Source organism: Octopus bimaculoides, chromosome 18, assembly GCF_001194135.2.
Source record: "Octopus bimaculoides isolate UCB-OBI-ISO-001 chromosome 18, ASM119413v2, whole genome shotgun sequence".
Classification (NCBI taxonomy): domain Eukaryota; kingdom Metazoa; phylum Mollusca; class Cephalopoda; order Octopoda; family Octopodidae; genus Octopus; species Octopus bimaculoides.
This window is the reverse complement of record NC_068998.1, coordinates 39,539,500-39,555,607: the sequence shown is the minus strand read 5'-3', so window position 1 is coordinate 39,555,607 and position 16,108 is coordinate 39,539,500. Positions and strand designations below refer to the sequence as shown.

The 16,108-nt window shown below is 37.5% G+C and overlaps 1 protein-coding gene across 5 annotated transcripts in view; it reads left to right on the top strand.

Annotated features, from left to right (window-relative positions):
* LOC106884072 (band 4.1-like protein 5) overlaps positions 1–16,108 on the top strand; it is a 233,425-nt gene that overhangs the window by 205,344 nt on the left and 11,973 nt on the right. For 2 of the 5 annotated variants that reach the window (XM_052974298.1, XM_052974294.1), the window contains exons 10-15: positions 175–344; positions 2,293–2,445; positions 4,604–4,986; positions 11,386–11,580; positions 13,065–13,098; positions 14,117–14,296. In XM_052974298.1, coding sequence (XP_052830258.1) covers positions 175–344; positions 2,293–2,445; positions 4,604–4,986; positions 11,386–11,580; positions 13,065–13,098; positions 14,117–14,296 — 1,115 coding nt within the window. The remainder of the gene's footprint in view (positions 1–174; positions 345–2,292; positions 2,446–4,603; positions 4,987–11,385; positions 11,581–13,064; positions 13,099–14,116; positions 14,297–16,108) is intronic. The other 3 variants (XM_052974296.1, XM_052974295.1, XM_052974297.1) reach the window with 3 other exon arrangements.

Below are 16,108 nucleotides of genomic sequence, written 5' to 3'. Positions count from 1 at the left end.
TATATATATATATATATATATATATATATATATATATATGTATATATATATGTATATATATATGTATATATATATATATATATATATAGAGAGAGAGAGAGAGAGAGAGAGAGAGAGATACATACATCCATAATCACCTTCTCTTTTTGTCTCTTCCACTTTTGTCCATGACAGGGCAATGAACAGGAACACACCTTCTTGTTTCGCCTGCAAGACCGCAAAGCATGTAAGCATCTATGGAAGTGTGCGGTGGAACATCATGCCTTCTTCCGACTGAAGAAGCCCCTGAAAGGAGCCAATGCAAGGCAGAACTTCTTTAGAATGGGATCACGCTTTCGATACAGGTCAGTATCTGGTTTTTCTGTATTCCTTTATGTGTTCCGGTCCAAATGCTGTGGCTATGCTGGAGCACCATCACTGTTTATTTATCTATTTTTAAAATCTATTTTTATCCCTAAAATTACAAATCAGGTTTTCTTTAAATGTCATGTATGTTCACTTTTTTTTAATATATTTATTCATTAGTATTCTTCATAAAAAGAGGGAGCTGGTTTCTAAAAAAGAAACAAAAGTTCTATCATTGGAATTTGAATAGCAACAATTATAATTGTTGCATAATATCTCTTCTACAGCAAGACACCTTTTCCTGTTCTACTTTAATCTCTGAACATATGGTAGAAAGCAACTTCTCTCTCTATTTCAACTCCACCCAGTCAAGGGAGCTTTTTCTTTGTCTTTCACTATAGCTTTTGTCACAAAGAGAGCACCCATTAAATTCTGTAAAGTGATTGGCATTAGGAAGGGCATCTAGCTGCAGAAACGATGCCAAAGCAGACATTGGAGCTTGATGTCATCCTCTGACTTGTCAGAAACTGTTGAACTGTCCAACCTATGTCAACATGAAAGACAAGTGTTAAATAATGACGATGATGACTGAACTTTAAAAGAATCTTGCATATTTTCGCTGTTCCACTTACAGATCATATGCATAAAGTGCATGTTAGCTGGTCTCTTTCTTTGTCCCTAAATCCCAGCCATTCCTGATTGTTGTTGCTGTTGTTTGTGAGTATGTGTGTATGGTTTTTAGGTATTTATATAAAGCAGGGGAATCTTTTCAACCTTCTGTGATCCAAAACAACTGGAAGTACTATCTATACTTCTGATCTTCAATATGCTAATATCACCATCAGAATGTACATTCCTCAAAACCTACTGGCAACTTTAGACATATGTGTGAAAGATTATGAATTTTAGAGTTTAGAAATTATTATTTAAAAAGCTGAAGGTCTGGAATTTAAATCTCCATTCAGAATTAAAGAAAAAAAAATCCTTTTCAAACTGAAATTCACAAGTGTCATGTAGAGCAAGTTAATCCTTCCTGTTATTTAGGAACTATCAACAAATGTATGCTACTGTTCGTTCAAATTATGTCTGAACGAAATTATGTCTGGGGTTTTTTTTGGTGGGGTGGGGGGGTTCATGCTAGTATGAGTTAGACAAATACATATTATTGAGTCACTGTTTTATAGTCAGATGCTCTTCCAGAGCTATTGGAAGATTTCTTGACTGGGAAATGTCTGAAATATCACTGTCCATAGCTCAAGACATGGGGAATGTAAATACTCACACAGATCGACTTGCATGCCTCCCACACACACACACATACACATCCAGGGTTTTGTACAAATTGTCTCCAAATTCACTAACAAGGCAGAGTTGGCTCTGGGAGTATAATATACCCTTGTCCAAGGTGCTGCACTGTGGGACTGGACCCAAAACTACATGGTTACAAAGTTAACTTCCTAGCTACACAACTATGCCTTTGATGTATCTCAAGAAATATCAAATCATATTCATCTTATCTTAGGAAACTATTTAAAAGAGTTTTCCATTGTGATGGAATTAAGGCATGTACTACAATGCTGATTTACAAAGTAATGGTTTTCAAAACCAAGTCTCATCTCTTTTGCAGATGTGAAGCATCCTATCTTTTAATTAGAAGCATACTGAGCAGCAGTGATTAAAATAAACTTGTGTATATTTATATTTAACACATGTGTGTACATCCAAATGTAAAACAATTTTGCTGTGGAGATTGTTTCTGCTGATGTCATTCATAGCCCAGTTTGGTATTTTTACACATACTGTCTCTTAGGAAAATAATAATAATAATTATTATTATTATTATTATTATTATAATAATAATAATTATTATTATTATTATTATTATTATTATTATTATTTCTTTCTTTCTTCTGATTACTCTTTGTTTATTTCTTGTCCTATCAACAGTGGCTACACAGAATACCAAACGGCTGCCATCAATCGAGCTCGGCGTGGTGTCAAGTTCGAGAGGAGAGCAAGTCAAAGGTACTCAAGACGGCCAACATTTGAGAGACAGGAGAAAGAAGAGGAGATGCTACGACGTAATGCCGAGTCCAGAAAGTACGTAATATTGAAACTACACCAGTTGCTTCATCTGTATTTTCATTTATATTTTTACCACTTAATCAAGGAGAGGAGGACTGGTGCAATGAGAGTTTATTTTTTCTGTGGAGCTCCCCAGGTCAATGAGAAGAAGGGAGCAAGTTATCCTTAAACCAGTGACCTGCCTTCAAATGCTTGCTACAAATTGGACTTTCTCAAAAATACCTGAGCACCAGGGTGTAGTGTTAAGCCAGGTGACAGATAAATCTACCATGTTATGCATTCAGAATATAATACCACAAAATATCTTGTCTGATGTTCTAACAGTCCCACCAATCTACTGCTATGGATTGATACTTTATTTTTAGACCCCCTAAATGATGAAAGACAAAGTTGACCTCTGGGATTTGAACTCAGAACACAGAATACTAGAACCAATACTGCAAAGCATTTTGCTCTATGCTCTAACGACTCTGCCCTTGAAAGCCCTGGTATTCCTGGTGCATTCCTCACTCAGCTGAGAGATCTTAGTCTTGTGGGCTCATGAGTGCTGGTGCCACATAAAAACCTCTATGCTGGTGCCACATAAAAGCACTCAGTACACCCTGTAAAGTGGTTGGTGTTAGGAAGGGCATCCAGCCATAGAAACCATACCGAAACAGATGACTAGAGCCCAGGCAGCTCTCCAGCTGGCCAACTCCTGTCAAACCAGCATGGGGAACAGGCGTTAAATGACAATGTTGACTTGTCCATTGAGATGTTGTGTGTCTTGACCAAGGTTACATTATATGCCCCTGAGAATGTGGTCAGAGCTATTGATATCTAATTCTTTATTACCCACAAGGGGCTAAACACAGAAAGGACAAACAAAGGAACTAAGTCGATTACATCGACCCCAGTGCGTAACTGGTACTTATCTAATCGACCCCGAAAGGATGAAAAGCAAAGTCGAACTCGGTGGAATTTGAACTCAGAACATAGCAGCAGATGAAATACCATTAAGCATTTCGCCTGGCATGCTAACAATTCTGCCAGCTCACCTATGTGGTCATAGCTATTGATATCATTTGGGAATTTTACTACCACTATCAACACACTATTAATTTGGACATCTGCAACTCTTGGGTGGTAATGATGGAGGTGGCTGAAGTGAGGATGAGGAAATTGGCAGTGATGGCAGTGGTGTTAGTGATTATGGTGGTGATGATGACAATGATGACGGAGGAGGTTTCATGATCTGTATTCAAGAGTTATGCTTACAACAGTCTTTACTACAGAAGGAAATCAAAGACATTACTGACATCTTTAACAATGAAACAATGTTATGAAGTTTAATAAATTCATGCATCATAACAAAAATAAGAATATACATAAAACAGAATTTCAATAGATCCCATTAGTTTATATCAGGGATTCTCAACCATTTCTTTTTACCTATGGACCACTTTGATTTTTATTTTACTCTACTGGACTCTCATAGCCTTTTGATGTTTAAAAATAATTCAATTATATTTTTATAATTAAATATTATTAGGAATTGTATAAAAAATTGTTAGAATATTTTGTGTATTGTAGAAGTATAACCTATTTATTGTACATTAAATTTTAATAACTGGTTTATATGAATGAACACACATACACATGTTGGCACTCCGTCGCTTACGACGTCGAGGGTTCCAGTTGATCCGATCAACGGAACAGCCTGCTTGTGAAATTAACGTGCATGTGGCTGAGCACTCCACAGACACGTCTACCCTTAACGTAGTTCTCAGGGATATTCAGCATGACACAGTGGGACAAGGCTGACCCTTTGAATTACAGGCACAACAGAAACAGGAAGTAAGAGTGAGAGAAAGTTGCGGTGGAAGAGTACAGCAGGGTTCGCCACCATCCCCTGCTGGAGCCTCGTGGAGCTTTTAGGTGTTTTCGCTCAATAAACACTCACAACGCTCAGTCTGGGAATCGAAACTGCGATCCTATGACTGCGAGTCCGCTGCCCTAACCACTGGGCCATTGCACCTCCACACACATACACATATTCTTGCATCAATCACCAAAGGAAACAAAAAGAGTCAGCCTTCAAAATTCTTTATTTTTCTACAATTCTCTTGCTTTCTCTATTCAATTTTTTTTATTAATTCTTTCTTTCTTTCTCTCTCTCTCTCCCTCTTTTTAGACAAGTACAGAGAGGACAAGACATTGATGGTGAGACCAGGACAAAAGGAAGCCAAGAATCTCTGCTTGATTCCTCTTCTCACTCAATGGTGACAACATTGACACAATCCCCAAAACAGAGACCTGGTAGTAAGGTCACCAATTCCAAAAGTTCTAACATCAGTAATGGTAACGTTGCAACCACAGTCACACCTGACCGGCCGTCACCTGCTCCGGCCTCTGCTTTAGAACGTCTCGACTCCCTTATAAAAGGGGTCCCACCTACTGACTCTTGTCATCCACCTAAAGAGGATATCTCCCCTCCTCCCACTGCTAAAGTTACTATGAAGAAAAAACCACAAATGCCAGAATACACTGAAGAAAAACCTGAAGTGTCATTACGAGGTGAGAATTGGTTTTGCAAATCTTTTTGTTTTTGATAATCCATTATTGTCTTTCTTCACTTTTTTTCTTTTTCTTCTGTTTCTTCTCTGCCTCCTCTTCCATCTTTTTTGCCTTTCCCCTTCTTTCTCGTCCTTCTTTTTCTTTCATTCATTTTTCTTCTTTCTTTTCTTCTTCTCTTTTCTTCTTTCTTTCCCTCTTCACTGTCTTTCATTCTTCACTTCCTCTTCTTTACTCTTCCTTCTTCCCCTCCTCCAACTGTCACCATTTCATCTTTTTTGCTATTGTCAGACACAATGTATTTAGGACTACATTATCTAATTTGTCATTCCTTTATCTTAAGACCATAAAGGTGTGATTTGATGGAGATTGAGCTATTACTTTTAGCACATCAAACATCTGTGCAGAAACTCATCTTGAACCACGGTTAGTGATAGTTGTTATTGTTGTTTAACCCCAGGCTGGTCCTAACTAGTCCCATCATATCAAGGTCACCTTAACCACATTACAGGCCCCCAGGAAAAACAAATGCACTGAGCTCTATAGTGTTTATTTATTGACAGCAAGCCACAGCATACATTAGTCAAGATTGGTCCCCTAGACTCCCAAGGGCATCAGGCAACTGCCCAGTATGCCCATACCTTAAGGTGACATTGCATTGTATCCTCTGTTTTGATTAGATATGATGTATCCAAGGTGAAGGTGTGTGGCTTAGTCATCAGGTTATTTAGGCTCAAAATTGTAAGGTCTTGAGCTTTGATGCCTGGTGACATGTTGGAATCTTTGTGGTTTTTGTCACTGTTTACAATTTTGTCCCAATCGTCTTCAAATTTGGTATATGGATTAAGTTTTGTATACTAATTATGAAAAGGAAATTCATTTGTCCTATATAAATCCATAATTAAAATGTTATTAGCCTTTACAATTTGCAAAATTTGGGTATTTTAGCCAATCAGAAACAAGTATTTTACATGTGACAATGGCGAAAATTTCCATTTCCATAGTAACCAAAGCAAAGAAGTGCCATGTGTTACATAGCTGATTGTAAGGAACTGTTTCCATAGAAACCAAAGATGCTGCACACGTGCACAAGGAGGAGGAGGAGATATGAGAAAGATAATTTATTTTATAAAATCCTAGTTTAATGTTTTGACATGCTGATGCCCCACCTCCACTGGTGATGGAAGAGATGGCAAACGTGCTATTTTCTGATTGGCTGAAAATTCTGAAAATTATCAAATTTTGAATAACTGTAACATTTTTGCAAAATTTTTTTAGAATAAATGAATAACAGATTTGGATTCAGTGTCAAAAATTGCATCTTTGTGACATGTTAAAAAATATTTTTGAAGATAATTGTAATCAGTGACAAAAACCAAAAAGATCCGTATGTTGTGTCCTTGAGCAAGACACTTTATTTCACATTGCTCCAGTCCAATCAGCTGGCTAAAATGAGTTGTACCTATAATTCAAAGGGCCAACTTTGTCACATCCTGTGTCATACTGAATCTCTCTGACAACTATGTTAAGGGTACACGTGTCTGTGGAGTGCTCAGCCACTTGCATGTTAATTTCAAGAGCAGGCTGTTCCATTGAGTGGATCAACTAGAACACTTGTTGTTGCAACCAACAGAGTGCTGGTAGTAGGTGTATGCAGAACTATATTATGTTATGCGTTCTTTCCTTGTAAGATGGTAGAATGTTATTTGGAAAAGATTTTGCTGCTATTTCTAGTAGGTCAAGCAACCATATAAAGTCTTCCTGTTTGACAGAGTTTATATCAGTTACATTTATGTATTTAAGAAGTGTAGGTCACAAGCAGAAGAGAGGGAGAGAGAGATCGGAGGTAGTTATTGAGAGGAAGACACAAAATGTTCTCAATAGATAATGTGTGAAAAAAAGAATGAGAGAGAGAGAGAGAGAGAGAGAGAAGCAGCTTTTGAGAAAAAGAGAGTGGGATTAAGAGAGGGGGAGGAGGAGGAAAGAAAGAGACCAGCTGTTAATGTGTAGGTGGATGTCATATTAAAAGTCTAGTTGTGACAAGTAAGGATAAGATAAAAAAAAAAATCAGGGAAAGAGAGCATGAGTTTATATGAGAGAGGGGAGAAAAAGGAAAGAGAAACCATAAGGTTATGACAGAGAGAGAGAGAGAGAGAGAAGTATAAAAGTTGTTAGAAAGAAAGCAGCTAACCATGATGACAAAATGAGATAGGGTAAAAAGATAGGAAAAAATACGAGATGTAATGGTAATAATGATACAATTTTATAACGAAGAGGATGGAACTTAGAAGTGACTAATTGTGACTTGTGTGAAGAGGTCAAATAACAATTATACAACAAACATGTATGGCTCCTGTAAGTTCAACAAGTGAAACTAAAAGAGAGAAAACCTTTAGCATTCAGTTTAACTCTGTCAAATGTAATGCTTATTCATTCACATTGTTTTGAATTTGTTGGCACTCCGTCGCTTACGATGTCGAGGGTTCCAGTTGATCCGATCAACAGAACAGCCTGCTCGTGAAATTAACGTGCAAGTGGCTGAGCATTCCACAGACACGTGTACCCTTAACGTAATTCTCAGGGATATTCAGCGTGACACAGAGTGTAACAAGGCTGGGCCTTTGAAATACAGGCACAATAGAAACAGGAAGTAAGAGTGAGAGAAAGTTGTGGTGGAAGAGTAAAGCAGGGTTCGCCACCAACCCCTGCCGGAGCCTCGTGGAGCTTTCAGGTGTTTTCGCTCAATAAACACTCACAAGGCCCGGTCTGGGAATCGAAACCGTGATCCTATGACCACGAGTCTGCTAACGTAACCAATGGGCCATTGCGCTGCCACTGTTTTGAATTAATCATGCATTAATCTCACAGCTTCAAGATCTCCATGATGTGATTCTTTTATCCTTGTCTTTTACTTGTTTTAGTTATTAGACTATGGCCATGCTGGGTCATGGCCTCGAAGGGTTTTAGTCAAACAAATCAACCCCAGGCCTTTTTTTTTTAAAGCCTGGTACTTATTCTATTAGTCTGTTTTGCTGAAATGATAAGTGACAGGGACATAAACATACCAACACCAGTCATCAAGTGGTGGTGAGGAACAAACACACACATATACACACACTCATGCACACATACACACACACACATACTCACACACAGCAAGCTGGCAGAAACGCTAGCACGCTTGGCGAAATGCTTAGCAGTATTTTGTCTACCACTATGTTCTGAGTTCAAATTCCGCCAAGGTCGACTTTGCCTTTCATCCTTTCGGGGTCGATTAAATAAGTACCAGTTATGCACTGGGGTCGATATAATCGACTTAATCCGTTTGTCTGTCCTTGTTTGTCCCCTCTGTGTGTAGCTCCTTGTGGGTAGTAAAGAAATAACACACACACACACACACGACAGGCCTCCTTCAGCTTCTGTGTATCAAATACATTCCCAAGGCATTGGTCAGTCCAAGGTTATGGTAGAAGACACTTGACCAAGGTGCCACACTGTGGAATTGAAACCAGAACCATGTGGTTGACAAGCAAACTCCTTACCACATAGCTATGCCTTGTTTATTTTTTGAATGATATCATAGGGTAAGTGTGAAAGGCTAGGTCTGGTGATCTGATCAGTTTGAACATAAAATGGGTAGAATATTTGCTGTGCACCCCACCCCCTATATAATCTGTTTAAATTCTAAAGGATTAAAGCCTATAAAAAAACAAACTTCCCTGTATGTAAGTCACAAACAGATTCTGTAGAATGATGTCAGTAGGCCGGTCACAGATGTGCAATTAAAATTTCTGAAACTTCACAAAATAACCAAGAAATATATTATAACAGTTTTTGAGTTTTAAAACGGCTAAAATGACTCTTCTATAGTATAATGAATTCAGTTTTAACATAGAATCTTGGATCAGTTATGGAAGAAATAGAGAAATCTGTTAATAAGCTCATAAATGGTTAAATTGGCAGAAACATTAAGCACACAGAACTATGTCTGACATTGAAATTTAATCCCATTAGGAATATAGGTGCAGGTGTGGTTGTGTGATTGTTTGCTTCCCAATCACATGGTTTTGGGTTCAGTCACACTGCATGGCACTTTTGGAGTCTTCTGTTAGGTTGTCTTGCATGAAATGTCGTATTTTAAATGGGTTTCTTATGAATCATCTGTAAATGGATTTTTAATGAGTTTCTGTTGCCAGTACTGCCTGACTGGCCTTCGTGCGGGTGACACGTAAAAGCACCCACTACACTCTCTGAGTGGTTGGCGTTAGGTAGGGCATCCAGCTGTAAAAACTCTGCCAAATCAGATTGGAGCCTGGTGTAGCCATCTGGTTTCACCAGTCCTCAGTCAAATCGTCCAACCCATGCTAGCATGGAAAGCGGACGTTAAACGACGACGATGATTATGATGATGCTTGCCAACCACTTAGTTCTGGGTTCAATTCCACAGTGTGGTACCTTGGTCAGGTGTCTTCTACTACAGCCCTGGACCAGCCAAAGCCTTGTGAATGGATTTGATACACAGAAGCTGAAGGAGGCCTGTCATGTATATATATATAGTTGTAAATGAGTGTCACTGTCATATAAGCAGCATCATTCATTTACATTATTCTGTGAAAATATACTAGCTACAGGGAAATATTACCTTGCTTAGAACAGATGGTGAGGGCTGATGATAAATGAGGGCTTCCAGCTGTAGAAAATCTGCCTCAATAAGCTCCATCTGACTCATGCAAGCCTGCAAACTCTTTACACTTTTTACTTGTTTCAGTCATTTGACTGCGGCCATGCTGGAGCACCGCCTTTAGTCGAATCAAATCGACCCCTGGACTTATTCTTTGTAAGCCTAGTACTTATTCTATCGGTCTCTTTTGCCAAACCGCTAAGTTACGGGGACCTAAATACACCAGCATCGGTTGTCAAGCGATGTTGGGGGACAAACACAGACACACAAAAATATACACACACACACACACAAACATATACACACACACACACACACATATATATACATTTATACGACGGGCTTCTTTCAGTTTCTGTCTACCAAATCCACTCACAAAGCTTTGGTTGGCCCGAGGCTATAGTAGAAGACACTTGCCCAAGGTGCCACGCAATGGGACTGAACCGGAGACCATGTGGCTGGTAAGCAAGCTACTTACCACACAGCCACTCTTGCGCCTATTAACATGAACATTAAAACAACGAAGATGATTGTTTTTTAATCTTGAGCTCTCAACTCATGACATATGAGATGTGTCTCCCATTTATTTTATACCGTGTGACTAAACAGAGATGAAAATGGTGACCTATCATCATCATCGTCATTATTATCATCATTTGACATTTGTTTTCCATGCTGGTATGGGTTAGACAATTTGACTGGAGCTGGAGAGCTGCACCAGTCATTTGTTTTGGCTTGGTTTCTCCAGCTGGATACCCTCCCTAATGCCAACCACTTTATGTCTGTCTTTTGCATGTCATCACCATGGATACCTTTTACGTGTCACCAGCATGGGTACCTTTTATGTTATAGCCAGCACTAATTTTGTTATGACATTTCGTATCCAAGACACCAGATGGAAACAAACAATGTTTAATATATAAATTGGTATATCCAATAACATTACACCGCTATGTGTGGTGGCCACTTTTCCATGTTTGCATGGGTCAGATGGCATTTACTGAGGCGGATTTTCTACAACTGGATACTTTGCATGTTACCAACCCTTACCTGTTTCCAAGCAAGGTAATATTTCCCCATTGCTAGACATATTTTTGCAACCTATCAGAAATGAATGACACTGCATATATACATATATATATATGTATGACAGTGACCCAATATTTATTTTTTAAACTTGGTACTTATTCTATTGATCTCTTTTGCTGAACTGCTAAGTTACAGAGATGTAAACAAACCAAACACCAGTTGTTAACTGTTGGAGAGGAAGCATACTCACAGACATTTCTGCATATATGCGCATATATATACATACATCCATACAATGAGCTTCTGCGCAGTTTCTGTCTACCAAATCCACTCACAAGGCATTGGTTGGTCAGGGGCTATAGTAGAGAACACTTGCCCAGGATGTCATGCAGTAGGACTGACCCTTAAACCTTCATACAGCCATGTTTGCACCTAATAACTTTTTCAAAATACTCAAATTTTTTTCCAGTCCAAAATTTACAGCCAAAAAAGCTAGGCTGATTTTGGGGACAACTTTGGAGGACCAAAGATTCTGTGTGAAATGAAGCAGGAATTGGAAAGATAGTGATGATGCTTGGATGTCTACGCTGCATTTTTGCACTATACATTACATTGATTATTTTCCTAAATAACAGTAAATGTATTTGAGCCATAATTGTTCATAGTTAAACACTGTCTGTCTGTCTTTTCAGATGCTTCAGAGATTGCTGCTTCTAAAATAAAAACTATTGAACAACCCACTCCAGTGCTACATATCATGAACAATATAAACGAAATGAAAAACAATCAGGAGAAAGTAACAGCTAAGACAGCTCTTCCGATTCCTTCTGACCAAATGAAGTGCAACATCTTAAAGGCTAAGCAACTTGAAAGACAAGCTCATACAGGTTAGTCACTGTTGGCTTCTTTTGTTAATAGCCCTAACAACAAACAGGGAATGGGCAAACAAAAATGAAGCCTTGCTATGGAGAGTTCAATTGTATGGCAGCTGTATGATATACAGTGTTGCCACTGTTAATATGGCAAGTAATGAAACAGAGCAGTGGGATGAAAGAAGTCCTCATCACCAACCTTTTAAGTAATGTAGTCTCAGGTTCAGTCCCATTGCACAACACCTTGGATAAGTGTCTTCTACAATAACTCTGGGTTAGCCACAACTTTGTGGGTGTTTTGATAGAGTGAAACTAGGAGAAGCTTGACAAATACATAAATGTGTGTGTGTGTGTGTGTGCGTGTACCCTCGACTTAACATTATGTGGTCGTTGTAAGAGAATATCACTGTCATACAAGCAAAGCTGTTTGTTTCCAGTCTTCTGTGAAAAACATGTTTGGCAGCCACAGGGGAAGTATTACCTTGCATGGAAATTAGAGGGTTGGCTACTGGAAGGGCATCTGACCATAGAAAAACTGCCTCAGCGAATCCTATCTGACACATGCAAGCTTGAAAAAGTGGATGTTAAAACGATGATGATGATGGTTTTTTGAGCCGAGAAGAAAGCCTCAATATGCTAGAAATAGCAGTCAAGTTTTCTTCAAATCATATGCTATTCTTTTGAAAAAGACAAAGACACTGGATAACATAGTCCTATATATATACCCATAAGACAATTGGAATGCTTTTGATCACAGGTCTACCTGATCAGGGTTAACCTGAAGTTAAACAACAATGGAACCTCTAAATGGTTTGCTTGACCTGCTTGAAATAGCAGCCAATTCTCCTTCAATTTACATCCTGTTGCTTTTATTTATTTATTTTTTTTTTTTCTTAGCAGAGAAGGCAGTGCCCATGACCCTTCGCAGGGCCTCAGAGTGGTAGCAGAAAGGAAGTGGGGAGAATGATATTTTCAGACCAGAGACCTGATCTGAATGCTTACAACATAGTGGTGTCCACTAAAGGTACCCAAGGACCAAATGGTGGTGTTAAACTAGGCAATGAATTCAGTCTGTAGTAGTAAGATATTTGGCTGCTATTTCTAGCAGGTTAACCATGTAAGGGCTCCTTCATTGGCTCCTGCATTCTTTGAAATTTGTTGGTGTTGGTGGTGGTGTTATTATTTAGCCTTAGGTCTGTCTTAACAGACCAGACAGCTCTCTGATCAAAAGCCAATCCAACCATGACCATTCTGTCATACCTGGTATAGTGTAACTTGGTTAACATTAGCCAATGCTTCTTTTTATAAGACAATAAGCATGTAGTTCAAAGGAGATTTGGCTGTTATTACTAGCATGTTGAGTGACCATATAGAATCTACCTTATTTGTTGTTATTGCTGTTTCTTTTGCTGTTATTTTTTGTGGGTTTTTTCTGTTTGTCTTTTGTTGTTGTTGCCAATTTTATCAAAGTAAATCTCTTGTAATTTCTTTTGTTCCAGTGAAAACAGAAGTTATCACAGAATTCTCTGCCAAGTAAGTTACTCATTAATGCAGCTTTAATTAATTAATTAATTAATTAATTAAATACTGCCAACCCTGTATGCATATATATATGTTTGTATATACATGTGTATCTGTGTATGTTTGTGTATGTGCATCATAGTTTATGTTTGGTATCTTTTATTTTTTTTCCCTATGTTCAGTGATGGAAATATATGAGGCACACAGGGGCATGGTACTCTACTCCCCTACTTTTCAACTGTAAGAGAAAGGTAGCTTGTAGTACCTAGTCCTACTATCTCAGCCTCAGTCTTCTGGACCTTAACCATACCCCTTGTTTCTAATACCGATTTCCACCACTGCCGATGTTTATTTACAAACCTCCTTCTCTATGAAGCTGGTGGTTTTAGGGTCCACGTGTTGCATGGTCTTTAATTAACTGTACAGTGTTGTGGCAGTTTACCTGTTGACCCTCTTTTGGCATGCGTCACACTTATTTGCATTGATCCTTGTGTTTCACATACACCGTAGGGGAAAGGGAGAGGGTTCAACTCAGCAAAGTTTGAGAAATAAGTTTGATTCCTTGAACAAACAACAGACCTCGAATGATTTGAATTGAGAGCTTTAAGAATAGATAGTTCCTTGTTGATTTGGACATACAAATTCTTCCATGAGAAAAAAAAATGTTTAAAAAATGTATAAAAAAAGATGAGGAGGAAGAGAAGAGGGAAGGAGGAGGAAGAGAAGAGGGAAGGAGGAGGAAGAGAAGAGGGAAGGAGGAGGAAGAGAAGAGGGAAGGAGGAGGAAGAGAAGAGGGAAGGAGGAGGAAGAGAAGAGGGAAGGAGGAGGAAGAGAAGAGGGAAGGAGGAGTAAAAAAATGTGGTACGTTTTATTTCGTCCTATTTTTTGTCCTATTTTTTTGTCCTTTTTTTTTTTTTGGTCCTATTTTTTCCCTATTTTTTTTTGTCCTTTTTTTTTCTTTTTTGTCCCACAACTCCGCACTTGCATTAAAGTATTTCTTACCAATGTTATGAGGTGATCTTCATTTCAGAGCTGAGATATCTAACAATGAAGAGGATGTTTATGATGAAGTTGACAATGATAACGATGGTGTTACTGACGCTACAACCTCTTCAACAACTTCTAGTGCTAATATAATGTCTGATAATGGACTGCAGGGAGAACATTCTGAAGATGCCTTCTCAACCAGTTCTAACTCTAATGAGAAAAGGTATCTACATACTGTCCCTTTGGTAAATCTGGCGTTAACCTTAGACCTTAGAAAAGCCAGCCAGCCAACCAGCTATAGCATTAACAGCCAAGTAGTCTTCAGCAAACTAATTTAGATGCTACTTATTATCATTATTATTATTATTATTATTATTATTATTATTATTATTATTAATTATCATTATTGATACTACTACTACTACTACTTTCTTCTTTTTGAAAATTAAACTGCTTCGTTAATTAACATATGCTCGTTCAAATCAGCTTGTTTATATGTTGGATCCGAGATCAATGAACCATCAGAGATAAACGTGACTAATGATGAGTGATGATTGATGGATTTGCAAAAAGATGTATTAACAGAAAAATGTGGAAACTGCTGAAAATTCTCAGCAACATTTTTACTTCTGCTGTTGCTAACCAATATCAACATTAACTGTTTGTGCTCATTACTAATGCAAATACTAATGATTTACTAATTAACTGCTTTAATACTTTAACATATACTAACCATGGTGATAGGTTTGTGTGTATGTGTATATATATATATATATATGTATATACATGTATATATATATATATATATACATGTATGTGTGTGTGTGTGTGTATATATATATATATATATATATATATATATATATATATATATATATATATATATATATATATATATATACATGTATATATATGTATATATATATATACATGTATGTGTGTGTGTATATATATATATATATATATATATATATATACATACACACACACACACACACACACACAACTAATCATTTAGACTAACCAAAATCATAGATTAATACCTTAATACCTCTTATTCCGCTTTTGGTTTTGAGTTTTATTCTGGTATTCCAAACTAATACTAACAAACTAATTGAGATATTAATCATCATTGCTAATTATCCTATTTTGTCACAATATTTTTTCTTTTCAATTTTTGTTTTTATTAATTAATTAATGAGACAGAAGCATGGACCACACTCATACTGTTTATGGCCAGTCCTAGATTGGTGACAGTAAAGCAATTGGTATTCAAATTTATTACAGACACATTTTTTATTGGTTTTCAATCTCTGTTTTCTTTTTTGGTCAGAATTTGTCACTTAGGAAATGATTGTTCGTCTCTCTCTCCCTCCCTCTCCAGCCACACTACTTTCATGGATTCTCATGACTCTATCGCCATCCAGTTCCATTATTATGAATTTGATTTGGGAGCCTGAGTCATGGTGAATTTTTCTTTAGCTGATTACACAACCATGGACACCACCCCTATGGATGCTTTGCAGTTACTCTCTTGATAGAACTTGGTGATCCTGACCATTGATCTTCTAGGATTCCTCCGCTCAGCATCAACATAAGTACCACTGGCTCAGTTGAACTCTACTACTACCTCTTCACAGTCTGCCATGCTGCAGTCCCATATCATTAACTATTTTGATACTAACCCACCTGATACTATCCCTAGATTTACAAACCTCCCGTCTTAAAGCTTTCTAAATTAAAATCTTCCGTCAAAATTCCATGTTGCTTTATTGTTCAAAACACCAGCTCAATAACAACAATTATTTTACTAAGTTCTTCATTATTTTCAAAATTAATTGAAATAAAGACAGTGTATTTCAACAGACATTTAAACAAATCACATATTTTTATAATTAAATATTAGGAATTGAATTATATAAAACAAATTGTTAAAATGATCGAAACTAAAACTTTCCATCAAAATTCTATGTTTATGTTCAGAACACCTGCTTTATAATCCTTTCTCCTATAAGTACAAGGTCTGAATTTTTTC